The 18,629-nt window shown below is 44.1% G+C and overlaps 1 protein-coding gene across 12 annotated transcripts in view; it reads right to left on the bottom strand.

Moving 5' to 3' along the window:
• FOXN3 (forkhead box N3) overlaps positions 1–18,629 on the bottom strand; it is a 460,655-nt gene that overhangs the window by 111,537 nt on the left and 330,489 nt on the right. For all 12 annotated transcript variants that reach the window (XM_019009497.4, XM_055361192.2, XM_055361190.2 and 9 more), the window contains one exon: positions 13,573–13,637. In XM_019009497.4, the coding sequence (XP_018865042.1) occupies positions 13,573–13,637 (65 nt within the window). The remainder of the gene's footprint in view (positions 1–13,572; positions 13,638–18,629) is intronic.

Raw genomic sequence — 18,629 nt, forward strand, 5'->3', positions numbered from 1 at the left:
GGCGCTGCAGTGGTCATAGCTGGGCTGACGCTGGAAAGACAGGGAAGCAGCTGCCTTCGCTAGGTTAGGTGGCTCACCAGGTAGACCAGGAAGCAGGGGCTGGGGCGGTGCTCTGGCTGGGGGAGGGGAAATGGAAGGACAAGTGAGGTAGCAGAAACTCAGATCACTATTAGTCTAGCATGCGTTTGCATTTCTCTCATTATCCAATCTACTTAGGAAAAATAATAATAATCACATCTCAAATCAGTATAATTTGAACAGTAATTGAGTAAAGAAAATCCAGTTCAGAACCAAAGATATAGCCTCTTCAATCTCACTTGCTAGTTCCCAACTTAATTTTTAAAATTAAGACACCTCTAATGAGACTCAAAATTGTTCACAATGAATCCAAAATGCAGTGAGGGGAAGATCAGATGTTAAAAGAGAAAATGTGTTCAATTTCCAAAACGATCAGAGTATGTGTGCGTGTTGGCGGTGGGGGCCGTGGCAGGGGGTGAACACAGTTCTCTATATAAGGCCATCTAACTATAAATGGCATTGGTTGGACATGTGAGTCAATGAACTTGGAGGAAATGGGGATTGCCTAAAATAGCATTTGTGCTATAGACCTGAATTTAGCATTTGAGGGACCTGGCTTTGAATCCTAACTCTGAAAATCCTTCATAATAATACATACACACACATACACACACACATGCTCATCACACTTAAACATATATGCACCTACACACACATACAGCTATACATTCATTTACACATATACATATATGCTGCTTGGCTTAGCCAAATGCTTGACTTTAAGCTTCTGTTTCTTCATCTGTAAGATCAGGAAGATACCACCTACCTCTCAAGAAGTAAGTGAAATTACATGTAAGCCAGGTCTCTGCAGCTATAATGGGGGATACGTGGATGTGAGGAGTATTACTACCATGATCCTACTTTCTTTAAATCAAGTCACCGTCTCTGAAAACTCTCCAAGCTCACCTTCCATTCTCTCAAGGGACAGTCAAACCACTAAGCGGGCCTCTTAGGACAACAAAGAGGCTGAAATGACACTGACACACAGAAATCACCAGTGCTGTATACTTAGTTTAACTAACACTGTTAATTAGAGACACTGTATTCATCATGACTCTCGACTGTACATAAGAAAAACCCAATTCAAGCTGGCTTAAGTATAAAGGAGAATTGATGAGCCCATCAAATCCAGCCACAGATAGGGCAAGGAGAGAGTGGCCCCTGTCTGTGCGTCTCTGGGCTGGTGCCATTTCCCGTACCCCAGCAGATTCCATGTGCAGGGCTCGTGAGGCCAGCACACCCTGTGGAGCTCCCAGAGCCAGGATGCGAAGCCTAGGGTGGAATTCTGGCCTGGACTGGGCCACTTGCCTATCCCTCCACCAGTCACTAAGGCCAGCGAGTTTCTGTAAGAAGCTGGCACCTCCCATTTGGAATCTATGGGAAGTGGAGGGGTGGGAGGAGAAAGCTGTCCTGATAGGGTTCCTGGAACCCATACTGTCCATGTGAGACACCGCAACTTGGGCCCATGACAGCTGTAAAAAGTGAAAACTTCATAACTATTTCTTTTCCAGGCCATGCGTGGCAAAACACAGAGACAAAAGTCTCCCAGAGCCTGAGAAATACAATACACAAATGATCAGCACACAATCGACCTTTATACATGTCACAGCCTTCTTGTTTCTTATCACAATATCCTCACAAAATTCCTCAAAATGTGGGAAATGAATCCACAACTAGGACGTTGGGAGCATCTCTACTGGCAGACGTCATCAACACCAAGACCTGTGGTTCTAACTCTAAACTGCAAATGTGTCAAATTAGCAGGACCGGATCATCCTGATCAAGCCCCATTAGAAATCACAGCCTACGGAAAGAGGGGCCAACCAGTGTATGCTGTGGTGACCATGAGGCAGGGAGAAGTTCAGCACAAGCCCTTCAATGACTTTGTGAAGTTCTGTATCACTGCAAGTATGGCTGGCTGTCTTGCAGTCTCCCTGTGGTCTCCGAAACTAGTCTTTGCAAATGTCTTAGTCTAGTTTGCATTCTTGAAACCAAGGGGTTAATTTGATCGGATCTGCCTGTACTGCTTGCTTTTGGTCACTTGCTTTTTGTTTTGTTTTTTTTTTTTTTCCTTTTTCCATGAAGCTGAGGTCTTGCCACTGAATGCTGGAACTTGACCTTCACTGGCTACTTTACAGATAACATTCATAGGTCACCATGGTAATGGTCGCAACAGTTGTTTTTCAGAAACTAGGGCAAGCTCCTGTCCAGTTCAAACCAGTTAGGACCACTGCCCCTTCAACTGGGCCTGAGCAAGTGCCGGAGAGGTGGCCTTTTGACATTGGAGGGCCAACAGCTCCACCCCCAGATCATGCTAATGCTGCCATTTACTGAACATACTTCCTTTGAGATGCCATGAACCCCGACTATGCTTGTGCAGAATGAACCTGTTACTTCATTTTTTCCCCATTGCCAATCACTTTTCCCCACACATTAGACCACCCTGCTTCCCTAACCCATAAATATCCCCAAGCCTTGTCTTCAGGGAGGTGGATTTGAGAGCTGTTCTCCTGCCTCACTTGGTACCTTTCTGAACAAATCTTTTCTCTTTTGGAAAACCCTCCATGTCACAGTGATTGATTCGCTGTGCTAAGGCAGAACGGACCTGGACCTGGCTGGAAGCATTCTAACACAATCAGAGGGACAGATCACAAGCAATTCCAGCCCATCTCCAAGGAACTTTCTTTTTCTGTCACATTTCTGCAGGATCTTAGTCACTCAGAAGGGTCAGAAAGAATAGCCAGTCAGGGCTCCTATTCCACAGCTCCCATGGCCATCCCGTGGGTATTTGCCTTATGCATCAGGAGCTTCAGAGAGACTGAAAACAGTTTGAAACATTCCTGAAGGTATCACTTCAGTTCAGCTGGGGAAGGATCTATGTTACTATTGCTTTTGCTGTTGTCTGTCGGGGGTGGAAGGTACTGAACATCTTAGGAAATTGCAGGACATCGCAGAAATGCTATCATAAGCATCATTAATTCTATTTATTGGATACCCAATTATCACCAGGCACTGTGCAGGTCTCTGTCCATACATTATCTTTTAATTCTCACAAAATCCCATGAAGTAAGTACTACTATCTATTTGACTGACTGGAAAGGAAAGGCTCAAACTCACTGGATGAGTTGCTCGAGGTCACTCAGCTGGTGGGTGGCAGAGGCTGGCCTTTGAACCTAAGGTTGGCCAGCTCCAAGGTCCATATACTTCTCTCCTGATTATGCTGCCTCCTCTGGAGTGAAGTGTGGCAATGGCACCTGCTCTTGGAGCACCTACTAAGTGCCAGGGATGCTACACAGATCATCATCAATCCTCATAGTAATCTTGCAAGAGGGATATTTTTTTCATTGTATAGTAGCTCAAAGAGGGTTAGAAAACTTCTCCAAAATCAGGTGGCAATTAGGAAGCAAGGTGTGGAATGGACTCAAGTATACCTGACTTAAAAGCTGAGGTAATTTACCCTATGCCTGTGTGTCATGACTCACAAAGGCCAACAGGAGACCTGGGGAGAAAGACGCGCAGAGGGATGGCAGGAGAGATTCATTCTGGAAGTTCACACTTGGCACTGGTAAAGGCCTGAGGGCAGGGGCCACATTCACTCATGCATGTGCACATACCTGCACACACACACACACACCCACTCCCATGTCACGTGCACCGCAGCAGGTACTCCCCAGAAACTCTGAGCCACACCTTCTGGTTGTCAAGGGAACCAAACAAGAACACAAACTTGACCACTTGCAGTTTATAGGTGGATGATTTTAAGTGCACGTCTGAAACTGTCATGCAAACAGCTCGCTCAGAATATATTCTAAAGAGTTATTCTTCCTCATTAAAATCTCTTGGCAATTGTATAAAAATATTTCTAAACTTCCGTTTACGGTTCAACAGAATTTCAAGGGGAATGACTTTTTCAATTGTATTTGAAGACTGAGCACTTTGATAAAAGCAGGCTCTGCAGTGCAATGTGATCCAAGGTTGTTTAATCTTTATATTTTATAATCTAACTGATATAATTTAATAGACTAGAAAAACATTTTTAAATGCTCAAAAATTAAATAAGGAAAGATTCCTATACATGAATTATAATTGGTGTAAAATTACTTGTATCTGCATCTATCTACTAATATAAAATTCACATAGACTAAAATAAAACATTCATTCTATTAAAGAATGGGTGGGTTCCTCTCACGTGTTAATCTTTGAATGACTAATTTTAGGATTTCCTTTTTTCTCTATCTAGTTTTTAAAAATCATAAAGTGAACTGTGTAGGAACCAGGAGGGAAAATGAAGCACCTTCATTACTTAAATGAAAGAAGACAAAGTTTTCATTTCCATCTTTTTGTCTTATTGTAAATTACTTATAAACATAACAGGATTCTCCCTCAGCCCTAGTCTGCAAAACACTGTAGAACATCCAAATATCTAAAGTAGAAAACTGTTTAGAAATACTTACGCCATTTTGAAGTAAAGACTGGTGTGAGTTCAGGTTTCTGTGACTTCGAGCAGAACAATTGCTTCAGGCCTTGTTTTTCCCATCTACAAAATGGTAGTAACCATATCAAATGCATAAGGCTAGTACAAAGAAATAATGCAGGCCAGGTGCAGTGGCTCATGCCTGTAACCCCAACACTTTGGGAGGCCGAGGTGGGTGGATCATCTGAGGTCAGGAGTTCAAGACCAACCTGACCAACATGGTGAAACCCCGTCTCTACTAAAAATACAAAATATACCTGGGTGTGGTGGCACGCGTCTCTAATCCCAGCTACTTTGGGAGGCTGAGGCAGGAGAATCGCTTGAACCCGGGAGGCGGAGGTTGCAGTGAGCCGAGATCGCACCACTGCACTCCAGCCTGGGTGACAAGAGCGAAACTCTGTTTCAAAAAAAAAGAAGTGATGGTTGCACAATGCTGCAACTATTAAATGCCTCTGAACTGTACACTGTAAAATCATTAATTTTATATGAGTCTCACTTCAATTAAAAAAAACATAGGTATTACATGTGGATGGTAAAATTAGGAGTAATTATATCTTTAGATTGTCTATTTTCTATAACAAAGACATATTATTTTGGTAACAAAAGCAATAGATGTTATTTGGGGTGGGCAGGAGGGACTGACATTGGAAGCAAAAATTAAGCCGCGAGCGGTGGCTCAAGCCTGTAATCCCAATAGTTTGGGAGGTTGAGGCGGGCAGATCACCTGAGGTCAGGAGTTTGAGACCAGCCTGGCCAACATGGTGAAAACTCTGTCTTTACTAAGAATACAAAAATTAGCCGGGCATGGTGGCGCATGCCTGTAGTCCCAGCTACTCAGGAGGCTGAGGCAGAAGAATCACTTGAATCTGGGAGGCATAAGTTGCAGTGAGCCAAGATCACGTCACTACACTCCAGCCTGGGCAACAGTGCAAGACTCTGTCTCAAAAAAAAAAATTAAAATAAAAAAAAATAAAATAATCCTAATTTGAGGAGAGAGAAAGAGGCATGCTAATACAAAACCCCAGAGCCCTGAAATTTTTTGCTGAAATTGGCCTCCTATTCTTCTATGAGGGGGCTCCTGCCCCTTCCTTCTTTGTGAAACTCTGCACCTTTCATTTCAGTGATTTCCCCAGTTTCGGACTGAGCCGCTGCTTCTTCACGGCCACTGTTGTTTGCTACTACTTCTCTCACTGCTGTAAACCTAGCTCTTGAATATGGGTCAGCTCTCTGGACCCTTTTCCTCTTTTCCATTCTATACCCTCCTGCAAAGCTCATCTATGCCCATAACCTATGCCCATAAGCTTCCTCCCCGCCCTGATTCCCCTCTTCCAAAGTCCAGCCTCAGTTTCCACCTCCTACTGAACAGTTACCCTGAAACATGAGATTAAGCCCCCACACACCCCAGCAGGGACCTGGCCTGGAGGAAGCTCTTAATAAAGGCTCTCGATTTCCTGACTTCTCTGTTTTCTGTTCACAAAACTGCCATTTTCTCAATGTGCATCACTGGATTTTGGTTAAAATGGTTACTGTAGATGGGTAGCAGGAAGAGCTGAAATTAAAGTCAGACAGGAAGATACAGGATATCTGACTGGTATTCTCCCAGATTCCACACCAGGCTGTAGCCACTGGGGAAGAAGGGGGGTAACTGGAGATTGGGCAAATTTGGAATCTCAAGAGATGGCAAAGATCAGAATCAACCAAAGCCTTCTTTTAAAATTGCATTTCCGTGTATTTTTAAAGTAACTTAAGACTGTGTTCTGCACGTTCTCAGTGACCACATAAAACCTTGAGAGATCAGAGCTGCAGACCAGCAGCCCTGTAAATTCACCGCTGATTGTAAGCAAAAGCAGCTAGCTGACTCTATTACTGTAGTTACAGAAATATCTTTACAAATAACGCAGTGCAGAACAATAAGACAAATGATGCCAAGAATAAAGGGCCCCTCCTTGAAACCAGAGGGCCTCTGCAGGCCCAAAGAGGACAGAAGGCAATTAGGACTTAGGGGTTGGGGGGAATGGAGAGAGGTTTTCTTATTTTCCTTTTCTGTCATTGCTAATTTTTTTTAATGTGTATGCCTGAGGGTGAGAATCAGGAGATTTATGCATTAGGTGGATGCCCTCCTTTGCAAAATGGACAAAAGAGTCAGCTTGCGGAGCAGATTAGATGGAAGAGGCCAAAGAGCCCAGGGGCTTCAAGCTCCAACCAAATGGGAAAGCAATGAGTGGGCGAGGGTCAGGGCAAATTCAAACAAAACCTGGGATCCATTGGCCCTTACAGAGAGGTAAGGGGTGCCAGGACTCCAGACCAGAGGCTGTGGCCAGACACAGGAGTCTGGTAGTGACATCCTGGTCATATCAGACGGTGACACTGAAAATGGAAATCATGAGAAAGGAAGGTGTTTGGGAAAATGCTCCTTTGGAGAGTTTTGGAAGTTTTTTCAACTGGAATATACCTATGAGAATGAATGGTCAGCAACCTGAGGCATGAAACATTGAAGGCAAAAGCTGACTTCGTATGGAGCATTTGTGAGGTGTCAGGCACCAGAGTGACTGACATTCCCAGTTCTTTAATCTTCACCAAGACTACAAAGATCACAAAGACCTTGGGCCTCAGGTTTGATTGTAAAACGGGGTTGTGAGAAACACATCTCGCAGGCCCATTTCACAGACAATCAAACCTGAGGCACAAGGTCAGAGAGCTGGTGCCCAGAGAGGGAGGGATTCAGCCCCAGTTTGCTGTGATGCTAAAGCCGTGCTCCTTCACACAGCTATGTGTGCACCTGCTGTGAATATACACTTTGAGAGTATCAAGTACAGCTTGGTACTTGTGAGCTGGGTGAACTTCTCAAGGAGGCAGTCCTATTTATGAGGAATTAAAAGTGTCTGAGATAAAGATATGTACGAATTCTCCTTCAGATTTATGTATACATCCAACAGGCTCTGGGCATCCTCAGCCTTTGCCCCATCCTGAGAACTGCCCTAACAGATGGGCAAGAGGACTTTGAGCCAGGAAGGCGAAGAGTGCAAGGAAACCACATTCGGAGGATTTTAGCCCTATTTTCCTAAGAGTTGCAGTTCTGTAAAATATTTCAATAGCTAACCTTGATTGGGAATTTAGCATGGACTGTCCTATGTGCTTGACTAATGTGAATCCACCAAATCCTCACCAGGACTCCAGGAGACAAGCATTGTCATGACTCCTAAAGAGAAGTTAAGCCGGCTGCCCAAGAAACCAACACAGGGTTCACTTCCAGGTTGTCCAAACCTATAATATATCGTATTGTCTCCCTAAGATCCACAGGACCTTGGAAAATCATCTTGTTTGGGGATGGGTATCTTCAGCCAACCTTCCACCCACTCTGTCCTCTCCTTGCACCCACAGCAGACACAGCTGGCTGAAGGTAATACTCTTTCTCCACTGAGCCAGAACTAAGCATCAAAATCCATTCTGACCTATTTTGGAGGAAGTTGCTAGAGTGGATCAGAGCTGGTACTAGATAGGGAATCTTTGCCATCGCTGAGGTCCGCTCCTTAAATTGCAAATGAAGCGCTAGGTATGCCACGTGGCTTGTCCAAGGTCACAAAGTTTACCAAGTGAAGGGTTGAGACCAGAACCCAGGTCCCTTGACTCATAATCCAGTGTTCCTTCCACTATAACTTCCTCTTGAGCCTTTCATGGCATGAAAGACAACCAAGGGGAGGTATCTCATACATTTCAGCAGTAAAAGTTCGTAGCAGAGTTATGGGAGGGGGTAAGGGTTGTGGAGAAGGGGTGATAAACGCTGTTACTCCCAAGTAAGTTTGAACATGAAGCCAACCTAGAACATGGGAAACAGGTATTCCTCAAAGCTAGTCATCTAACCATCATGTCAACTTCATGCACATTCTACGGACTGCATGTACATTGGTGCACACGGAGGAACAGCATGCATCTCACACCAGAAGACCTGGTTTCCTTTTTCCCTATTTAAGCTGTGGGGGTGGGTAGGTGGGAGTCTAAGGCAACACAATCCTCCTCTGTGAGCTGAAAATGCCTTTAAGTCCTTCCATTACATTAGCTCGTCCAGTGTGAGTTGTCAGAAGTAAATGGATGGCCAGGCACAGTGGCTTAAGCATGTAATCCCAGCACTTTGGGAGGCCAAGGCAGATGGATCACATGAGACCAAAAGTTCGAGACCAGCCTGGCCAACACAGCAAAACCCCATCTCTACTAAAAATACGTAAAAATTAGCTGAGTGGGGTAGTGGATGCCTGTAATCCCAGCTACTTGGAAGGCTGAGGCAGAAGAATCACTTGAATCCGGGAAGCAGAGGTTGCAGTGAGCCAAGATCACACCACTTGCACACCAGCCTGGGCGACAAGAGCAAGACTCCGTCTCAACAACAACAACAACAACCAACAGAAGTGAATGGAAATAAAATATGTTAGATAATTTATTTTAATTCCACCACTGCATCCTAGAGACACAGAGTTGATAATAATTAGTGGCCCAATACTATAGTGATGGAGAAAAGGAAGAGGGAAGAATGACCAGAAGTGTATAAGCGTGTCAAGTGAGTCACTGGACAGGTTTGTAAAACCAGTGGTTTCATCTGTGCTGACAGTGGCTGGGCTTCTTAGAGTGGGTAGGCCAAGCAGCCTTTTCCAAGAAGGGCTAGGACTCGTGGTCTGACCACAGAACGGGCTGTGAGTGGTTGAGAGGGTGGGACCTGGACTTCCCCTGGGGATCTCCAGCCTAACCCAGGACTGGACACACAGAGATGTATCATCAAGAAATGCTTGCAGGTGGGGTGGGAAGGGTAGGCCCAGGGAATGCCTGCTTAGAGGAAGAGCTAGAAATAAAAGCAGGCCAAAATGGTCAGGCAGTAGCTCCTCTCTGAACAAAACTCCGTGGGGAGCTCTGAGGCCAACAGGGCCTACCACGGCCAAGAGGGCAGAAGTAGGAAATAAAATCAGCATGGCTTGTGGCAACTTTCAGCAGAAGGCATGAAGCTACCAAGAGCAGAGGTGCCTATGTCATTTTGGGATGAAACCATCAGAGACCAGATGAAGGGTCAGATTAGGGGTGAGGAATGTCTTTAATTATGAATCACTGACTCATTACAACAAATCATCCAAGGGTGATGTTTTAATAAAGTAACCTAATTTTAAGTTTGATGGGTGAATGGAATATGGGGGAGGGGGACAGGGAGTTTGGAAATGGGAAAATATAAAAAAGACTTTATTCTTTTCATTAACAAAATAAGAGAGATTAGTAAATGAATTAAACGAATAAAATAAAGAACACGTTTCAAACACATAGAGACCGTAACACAGAGACACACAGACACAAGAAGAAGGGACGGCGGGGACACCTGTCAGCTGGCCACGCCTGCAGGGCTGTGAATAAGCCACTCTTCTGTTCAGCCCGCCCTGGGTCCCCTCTGAACAATGAGCTTGTCCCCTTCTAGTGCTCTGCTTGGTTTCCATTGTACAAGAACTGAAGTGCTCTCTAGCCTGCTGAAACTGTCTGTAGCAGCCTAAATGGCATTTAAAATAAAGACTGTGAACTGATGAAATGACCAATTATGTTAAGTACCCATGCCTGGTGTAATCCAAACCAAATCTTACCCCATTATCCTTGAAACCAAGAGGTGATTCAGCAGCCCCTCTTGCCAGTGATTCTGAACCAAAATATAGGCACCCGACGTCCAGGGAGGACCTCGAGAACAACCAGTTAATTCTTGCAATTGGTTTTGTGCTGGGAAAAATAAAGGTACTAAGTTTCCACTCCAAACCAAACAACGATTTGACAATGAAAACTGGTGCCCCGCTCTAACTATTAGGTCATTTTGATTTCAACTTTGTTTCAGGTTTTAACTTCCATTATTTCCTCTTCAGACATTGCATTATTCTTCCCGTCGCTATCCAAAGGTGTCTATGAAGTGCTCAGGTTCTGCGCTGTTGCTATGGTCTCTGTGAAGCTAAGTTCTCTGGTTATTTCTCTTTCTTGCAATGACATTTTTTTTCTATTTCCACACACCTAAATCTATCTGCTTTTTTAAGGCCTTAAGTGTCAGTTCTCCCAAGAAATGACAGCCCCTCTGCTCCCACCCTTCTGACAAAAATAGGTCTCCCTCCTCTACACGACAGGGCACCCCCACTGTATTAGTCCATTTTCACGCTGCTGATAAAGACATACTGGAGACTGGGTAATTTATAAAGAAAAAGAGGTTTAATGGACTCATAGTTCCACGTGGCTGGGGAGGCCTCACAATCATGGTGGAAGACAAAAGATACATCTTACGTGGCAACAGACAAGGGAGAATGAAAGCCAAGCAAAAGGGAAACCCCTTATAAAACCATCAGATCTCGTGAGTCTTATGCACCACCACGAGAACAGTATGTGGGAAACTGCCCCATGATTCAATGATCTCCCACAACACGCAGGAATTATGGGAGCTACAATTCAAGATGAGATTTGGTTGGAGACACAGCCAAAACATATCCTACTTATTTTCCTATCCTGCATTATTGAGTCCTGGGGAGACCACTCCATGAAGCAAGTTATCCCCCACCCTGGTTCAATTCTGCCAGTCCTGCTAGTGATCCATAACTCATGATCCATAAGCCCGGCTGGCTTCTGCTGGCCAGTCACTGGTCCCACAGCACCCTAAAGAAAGATTCCCATGTCACCGCCATGTGACCAAACTGCACCTTCTCACCCAGCACTGAGAATTGGCATCTTTGGGGACAAGCATCCTCGTTCTACTTGCCCTCAATTCCAATGCCTGTGGCTGGAAGCTATTAACAGAGTTGCCTACTGGTCTGATTACCTAGAAAAATTTCCTTCCACTTGCTATAGGGAAAAAGGAGGGATGTGCGTACATTTTTGAAAATAGAAAGTGAGAAATCAAAAACCTGAGAGAGTGGCATTAAACAGGCACATTTTTCTTCTACTTGATTCTAACCCAAACCTTCCCCTGGCACGACTGGACAGTCCCTTCTTTAGGTACTCATATCTTTATTCGTAAAATCTTGCTTGTGGGCCTTAGCAACTTTCCCATGGCCCAGAACCACCCACCAAAGGACACAAAAATATTAATTAGGAAGAATACCCACATATTCCAAAAAAATATTATCACAACAAAAGTGTCTCCAGAACTCTAGGGAATGAAGAAACATCACAGAAAAAAAATGAATGTTAACAAATCTCTGCCCACCCTCCCAAGCTCTCATCAAGATTCTTCTGATTTTCAAATGTACAAAATTTTAATGGGTTGCATTTAACTGGATGTGGATTCAATAAGCATCTGAAATCTGTACTAGTTTAATTCACAGTTCCTAGAGCAACTGGGGGAATTTGTAACCCTATCAGGAAGAGAAAAGAAGTCTACACCCGCAGGATAATCTCATACTGATATCTCTCAACTTTAGAAACCTTATCAATATTAATATTTCCCTCATGTTTTTGCCCCACAGAAACGAACAAAAAGAACTTACCTAATGCCAAAGTGAATGAATAAAAATCGTGAGAAAAGGCTCTAAGAAAACAAAATCTCTTTTCTCAAAATAATCCAAACCTGAATGATATTCATATCACTGCTATAGTTCTAGAGGAAAAATGACGCACATAACTTTGAAACTCACTTGAAAAGAACCCAAAGGCTGATCCTAATCAGTTTCCACTTCTACTATCTGAAGGGAAAACAGAATAGATTTTTTTAAATTATGTGTTAATTTTTGAGAGTGGAGGGACTTCCTTTTGTTTTCTTAAACATTTAGGATATCTATGATGATTATTAAAATTAGGTTTAACCAAACTTGCCTGACTACATTTCACCTGTACGAAGCAAAAATACAAAGAAACGCTTGATTTCCCAATTTCACGGGCTATTAAAATCACAGTATGCAATTGCGTGGCCTATAAATCAGCACTAAAAATGTGATGACATCTCTGACAAGGGTTTGAGCTACTACGGAAACCTGAAGATACATGTCTCTCTTCTTAACCATACTTATCTTCTACTCCTTCACACACAGGGCCGGCCCTCAGCCTGTACTTTTAAGGGAAAGAGGCTAAACAGCTCTCAACCAATCAATAGACACTAAAATCCCTCACCATAAGCCCAGTGTAGTTCAAAAGCTCTTAGCACAGCCAAACCCATCCGCATTTGGCCAGCAGGGCCTGTCTGACTCCTAGCCAATCAACAGAAGTAGGAGGGATAGAAAGCTCGAAGGCCCCGGGAACCACTCAATTCCGTTTTATTTACAGAACAGATATCCAAAATAGCGATAACCCCAAAGTAATTTCTAAAAGGATTAAAAATGAACCTCTTTGCTATTTTTTAAATCATTTATTCCTCCTTAACTTTGGCCATTTCAAAAGGAACTTAATGGCAAAAGTAGAGATGAAAGGTCATTGGAATTCCATGAGCACACCGCCTAGGGACTAGGACAAGGCAGCTGAGTTGGGCTGGACAACAGCAAGGGTGTCCCCTGTAGGTGACACTTGTGGGGACCAATGTAGGGTGACTGGACTCCGAACCTCAGAACAAACCACGGCCAACCTTCCAGGTACATGTAGGTGTTGGGCAACAGCAAGAAATGCATGCACCTCCATGATGATACAAGTGCCAGAATAACCAAACCCTCCTCTTTCAGCTCAAGTTTTTGAAACATGTAAAGGGGTTTGCTTTTATCAGCCTAGTTTATGTTTCTGTCGCATTCTAATTACCATGTAATTCCAACATCACCAAAGCAAGCCGAACACTTCCAGAATATGAACAGTGACGGCGGGCCAAAGAAGCAGTCCTTAGAGGCCTGGTTTCAGACTCATGATTCACAGCGACCGAGAAGCTTGAGTAGGAAGAAATAAAGAGAACTGGACAAACAGACCCCACCCACAACAGTCCCACTTCTCCAGAAAGTGGCCACTCCTAAACGGGACAGAACTCTCCTATTTGACAACAAGCACAAAGGAGTGATGAAAGGCGGGTGAGTGAGGGGGAGGGAGAGGAAGGGGTGTTGCTAGGGACCTACCTTGGAGAAGGGCTCCATTTCTCTTGAAGAAGGTACTGCCCGGCCAGATGGGTGGACCTGATGTGCTGAAAGAGAAAAGAAACTAGCATAAGGCCAAGTTCATCTGCACTCACACACCTGCATCCCCTTCCCACACTCCCCTCAAAACATTTCCCCAAGTATGCATTACTGACACCCTTTGAAAATGCATCCTCGAAAACCATGAGGTCTGCTTTATTGTAAACAGGTTTCATATTTCACAGTGCAGAACCTATCTGTGTGAGTATTCTGCTTATCATCTCGACCCTGCTCACACCTGGGCACTGGAATGACCGACAGATACACAAAATGGCAAATTCACATGGTTTAACCGCATAGCATATAACTTAAGAATATTTGCTAACCTGTTCATAATTTCATGAATGTATGTGGCAAAGAACTCCTAATCATGTTTTCTGAGACCAAGCGGGTTTTCCAACACTTCCTGGTGCCACCTGCCTGCTACAAATGCAAACTTGCCATTCTTGGCATTTCTACCACTAAATCCTTAATACATGGAGATGACCTTAATCGATTTCCTCCTTCCCCCTCTTCTCGTTTCGTATCCTGTTTTCAATTTTTTGGCTTAAAATGTTGCACTCCATACCCTACAAAACATTTTGCAGATATGTTACCACCCACAGTGTGGTAACAGGAGAGGCAAGAAAATAGGAGAGATCAATATATCACAAAGACACTTACTGCATTTATAGATGAGCATTTTCACTGTTTTAAGACACCCAGTAGAAAACTTTATAACCAAGCCAGCCTTAGTAAAATGTCCTTAGAATGGAAAGTAGGTTATATTCTAAATCAAGGATTGGTTTAGATTAATGTTAGAAAGTACTTAGTCAAAAATGTTACTACATCCAGCCCAAGAGGCAGTATAAATTACTCTCACCAAAATAGTACATGACAAATTATATTGGTTAACGCATTATCAATCACCTTCAATATGAGAAAAATAGGTTCGAGTAATGCATTTGTAAGTTTGGCAGAAACACACACACACACACACACACAGAAGAATCTGAAGGGCTATACGGTGAATGCTTCACCGTTAAACCAGGGTCTCTAGTTATCTAGGACAGCAATACTGTTAGCAAGCAGAAATGCCAATGACACATTCTGCCCACTGGAATTTCATTACCAGAGGTACAAATAGTATGGCAGGTATAGGGACACATTACATGATTGAGGAGGAGTAGGAGGGAAGAAGAAATGAGCTACAGCACAAAAATGCTATCACACATCAAAATCATGTCAAATGTGCTAGAAAATACATACTATAAACCTTGATGTTAATGAACCTTTTGTTTTATTTTGTTTTGGATCCACTGTAGTAAAATTAAATGAGCATCACGCATCTCAGCCATGGTATTTCCCACAGCCCTGATTCTCAGCCAGGTAGTTGTGACCACAGAGTGGCCAGGAGCTTCACAGGGTAACAGCAGACCGGACTGGACTCTCAGGATGATGACACCAGCTGATTGCTCTTCCACTGGATTCCGATCTTACTCTGTTTCGGGCACTTAAGGCTCAAAGTTGCATGAAGAATAATGTGCATTAAAATACTTAAGATTATCCTTTAACAATCCCAGCAAGCTCTCAGGATTTTACCATCTAATTTTTATAACAAAGCAGGGAACAGCAAGCTGGCTGTTGCCAATACAGAATCACCTGGTTTATAAAGATATTTTAAAACTGAGGACTACATTATAGCAGAGTTGGTGTTTCTAGAGAACTCAATAATTGAGTATTACTGCAGAAGCCTGAATATCCAGCTTACTTCCATCCAAATCTCTTCTTTATCCTGACCTTGATTTGGCTGAAAACTGAGTAGACATCAGGGATGGAGCACTATGGGGAATGAAGGTCAGATAAATCCAGTGGTTTAGATAAGGAAAATTCTCTGTATGATAAAGATTCTTACAACATACCTAAAGATTCTTACAACATCCTTTTAATGTACTTAAATCACTGATCACCACTGTTCTATGGTCAATCTGTGGTGCTGTGGAACTTATCTGTACTCTAGTAGTGGAGAGAGACTTGGACTGGCCACCACCTTCTCTTTCCTGGCCCCTTTTGTAATTGATGAATTCACAAGTGGTCTCTTTCCAGCTCAGGGTAAGTCAGCTCCTGCCATGCTAACTGCAAAGTTTTCAAGCTCCCTGGCCCATATCTACATGTTTCTTTTGGATGGTTCCTCAAAATGACATCTTCTAACTGTTAGAAGATCCGAGGATTTATTAAACTCCTGCTGAGAATTGTGCTTGGTGTTGAGAAAGACTTGAGGGGAAAATTTAAAACCCTATTTTATGACCTCTAAGAACCTGCTGTCATACTTACCTGGCTCCAAACTCCTCTGACTCTATCTAATGAGACCAGCAATGCCTATAGACAGACTCATGGTTATGCCTCCAGTGGCTGCAGGTTGGGAAGGCAACAAGCTTGATTTTTCCCCCCTCCATCTGGAGATGTCCCTGGATGATTGGCCTTTAAAGCTTAAAGTTGGTTAAAACCACACATAGTACATGAAATTACTTAGAAATGTCTATTAACCACAGTAATTCAGAGATGAAACCAGTGACAGAAGTCTTTGTGGGAGGAGTTGCAAACCACCCATCCTCAGGCAGCTCAAAAGCGGGGAGGGTGGGAGTGGCGGGTGCAGGGGAAGAATGGGGTGCGCTCCATACCCAGCCATGTAAATATCACTGCCATGAGAAATGACCATGGGGGCCCCTTCTTAACCCTGAGTGGGTTTTAATCACCTTAAAATGGTGTTTGCATTGCATGACCCTAGGATCAAGTTACCATTTACTGAGCATAGTAATCAACCCTCTTCCATGGAATCCTCTAATTCTGCAGGGTGAGCAGGGCAGAAATCACCTTCCTGTTTTTTGGGGGTTTTGACAGAGTCTCGCTCTGTAGCCCAGGCTGGAGTGCAGTGGTGCGATCTCAGCTCACTGCAACCTCCACTTCCCAAGTTCAAGCAATTCTCCTGCCTCAGCCTCCTGGGTAGCTGGGATTACAGGCACCTGCCAGCAAGCCCAGCTAATTTTTGTATTTTTAGTAGAGACAGGGTTTCACCAACTGATTTCAGTGGCCAGGTTGGTCTCGAACTCCTGACCTCAAGCGATCCACTTGCCTTGGCCTCCCAAAGTGCTGGGATTGCAGGGGTGAGCCACCATGCCTGACCCATCCATTTTTTTTTTAATTTTTTTAAATTGAGACGAAGTCTTGCTCTGTTGCTGAGGCTGGTCTCAAACTCCTAGCCTCCAGTGATCCTCTTGCCTCATCCTCCCGAAGCACTGGTGGTGTGAGGTACCGTGCCCAGCCACCTTCCCCGTTCTATAGGGAGACAGACAGAGGTCCTGAGAGGTGAAAGGACTTGCCCAAGACACTGCATGACAAGTTAGTGATCAACCCAAGAAGGACTAGTGCTTGCCCACTGTACCACAGAGACACACACATCAACAGCTCCAATTTCATTTCTGATCTTCCAGCTTTCCTCTTCTGCTCTTCCAGCACTAAACTCTTAGTCATCCTTCCCCGTGGAAGAAGGCTGTGAATGGTATTTTGCTAGGACTCTCTCCAAGGCAAAGTCCCAGGCTAGAAAAAGCAATCAGACTAACCATATGTGAAAGACACACGGGCTCCTCTTAGCAGAAACAATACAACGCCAGTGCCACAAATGTCTCATTTCAATAATACGCTAGCAAAAATCCCATGACCTTCAGCAGTATAAGCCAGACCAACTCTGTAACAAAGAAAGCGGACCAACAGGTTAAGAGGACCTTGCCGGCCAGCAAGGTGGAGTGCGACCTGGCATTTGAGAACATTGATCCAGCTGATCGTTAAGAGCAGCGCTGAGCCTGCAAATCCCAAGAGGTGAGTGATACCATCCTGAACAGCATACCCGGCGGCTGCCAGAGACTCAGCCCTCAGTAATTCCCGGATCCCACACTCTGAGCTGCACTACCTCCAGCTCCCAAGGGGATATCCTGAGTCAACAGGTCGGACAGCCTGAGGGTGGCTCTTAGCAAGATGATGTGATCCATCATGTATTCTCTCTATACCCAGGAACCTTAACCATTGTGAGAACCACCTGGATTATAAACCAAGACCCTGGGAGGTTCCGCCAAGACACACACCTGTATTCACCAGCTGAACTTTCTGTGGATCTCAATGAGAAATAGATTAAGGATTGTTTTCTAAGATCTCACCTGCCAAATGTGAACTAGGACCTACAAAAGAGAGAAGTGGGCCAGGCATTGTGGCTCACGCCTGTAATCCCAGCACTTTGGGAGGCCAAGGTGGGCAGATCACAAGGTCAGGAGTTCGAGACCAGCCTGACCAACAGGGTGAAACCCCGTCTCTACTAAAAATACAAAAATTAGCCAGGCATGGTGGCGCGTGCCTGTAATCCCAGCTAGTCAGGAGGCTAAGGTAGGAGAATTGTTTGAACCCAGGAGGCAGAGGTTGCAGTGAGCCGAGATCACGCCACTGCACTCCAGCCTGAGTGACAGAGCAAGACTCCGTCTCAAAACAAAAAAAAAAAAAAGAGAGAAGAAGATGCTACAACATGGATGAACCTTGAAAGCAAGCTAAGTGGAATAAGCCAGAATAAATAAAACAGATACTGTCTGATTCCACATAGAAGAGGTATCTAGAGTAGTCAAATTCACAGAGACAGAAAATGGAACGACGGTTGCTAGAGGCTCAGGGAAGGAGGAGTAGGGAGTTTAATCGGTACAGAGGTTCAGTTTTACAAGACGAAGAGTTCCGGAGGTTGGTTGTACAAGTGTAAATGCACTTAACACTACAGAACTGCATACTTACAAAATAGTTAAGATGGTAAATTATATGTATTTTACCACAATTTTTTTTTTTTTTTGACAACAGGGTCTTGCTCTGTCACACAGGCTGGAGTGTTGTGGCACAATCTCAGCTCACCGCAGCCTCCAGCTCCTGGACTCAAGCAATCCTCCTGCCTCAGCCCTCAGAGTAGCTGGGACTACAGGCACACACCACTA

Source organism: Gorilla gorilla, chromosome 15 (assembly GCF_029281585.2).
Source record: "Gorilla gorilla gorilla isolate KB3781 chromosome 15, NHGRI_mGorGor1-v2.1_pri, whole genome shotgun sequence".
NCBI classification, from domain to species: Eukaryota; Metazoa; Chordata; class Mammalia; order Primates; family Hominidae; genus Gorilla; species Gorilla gorilla.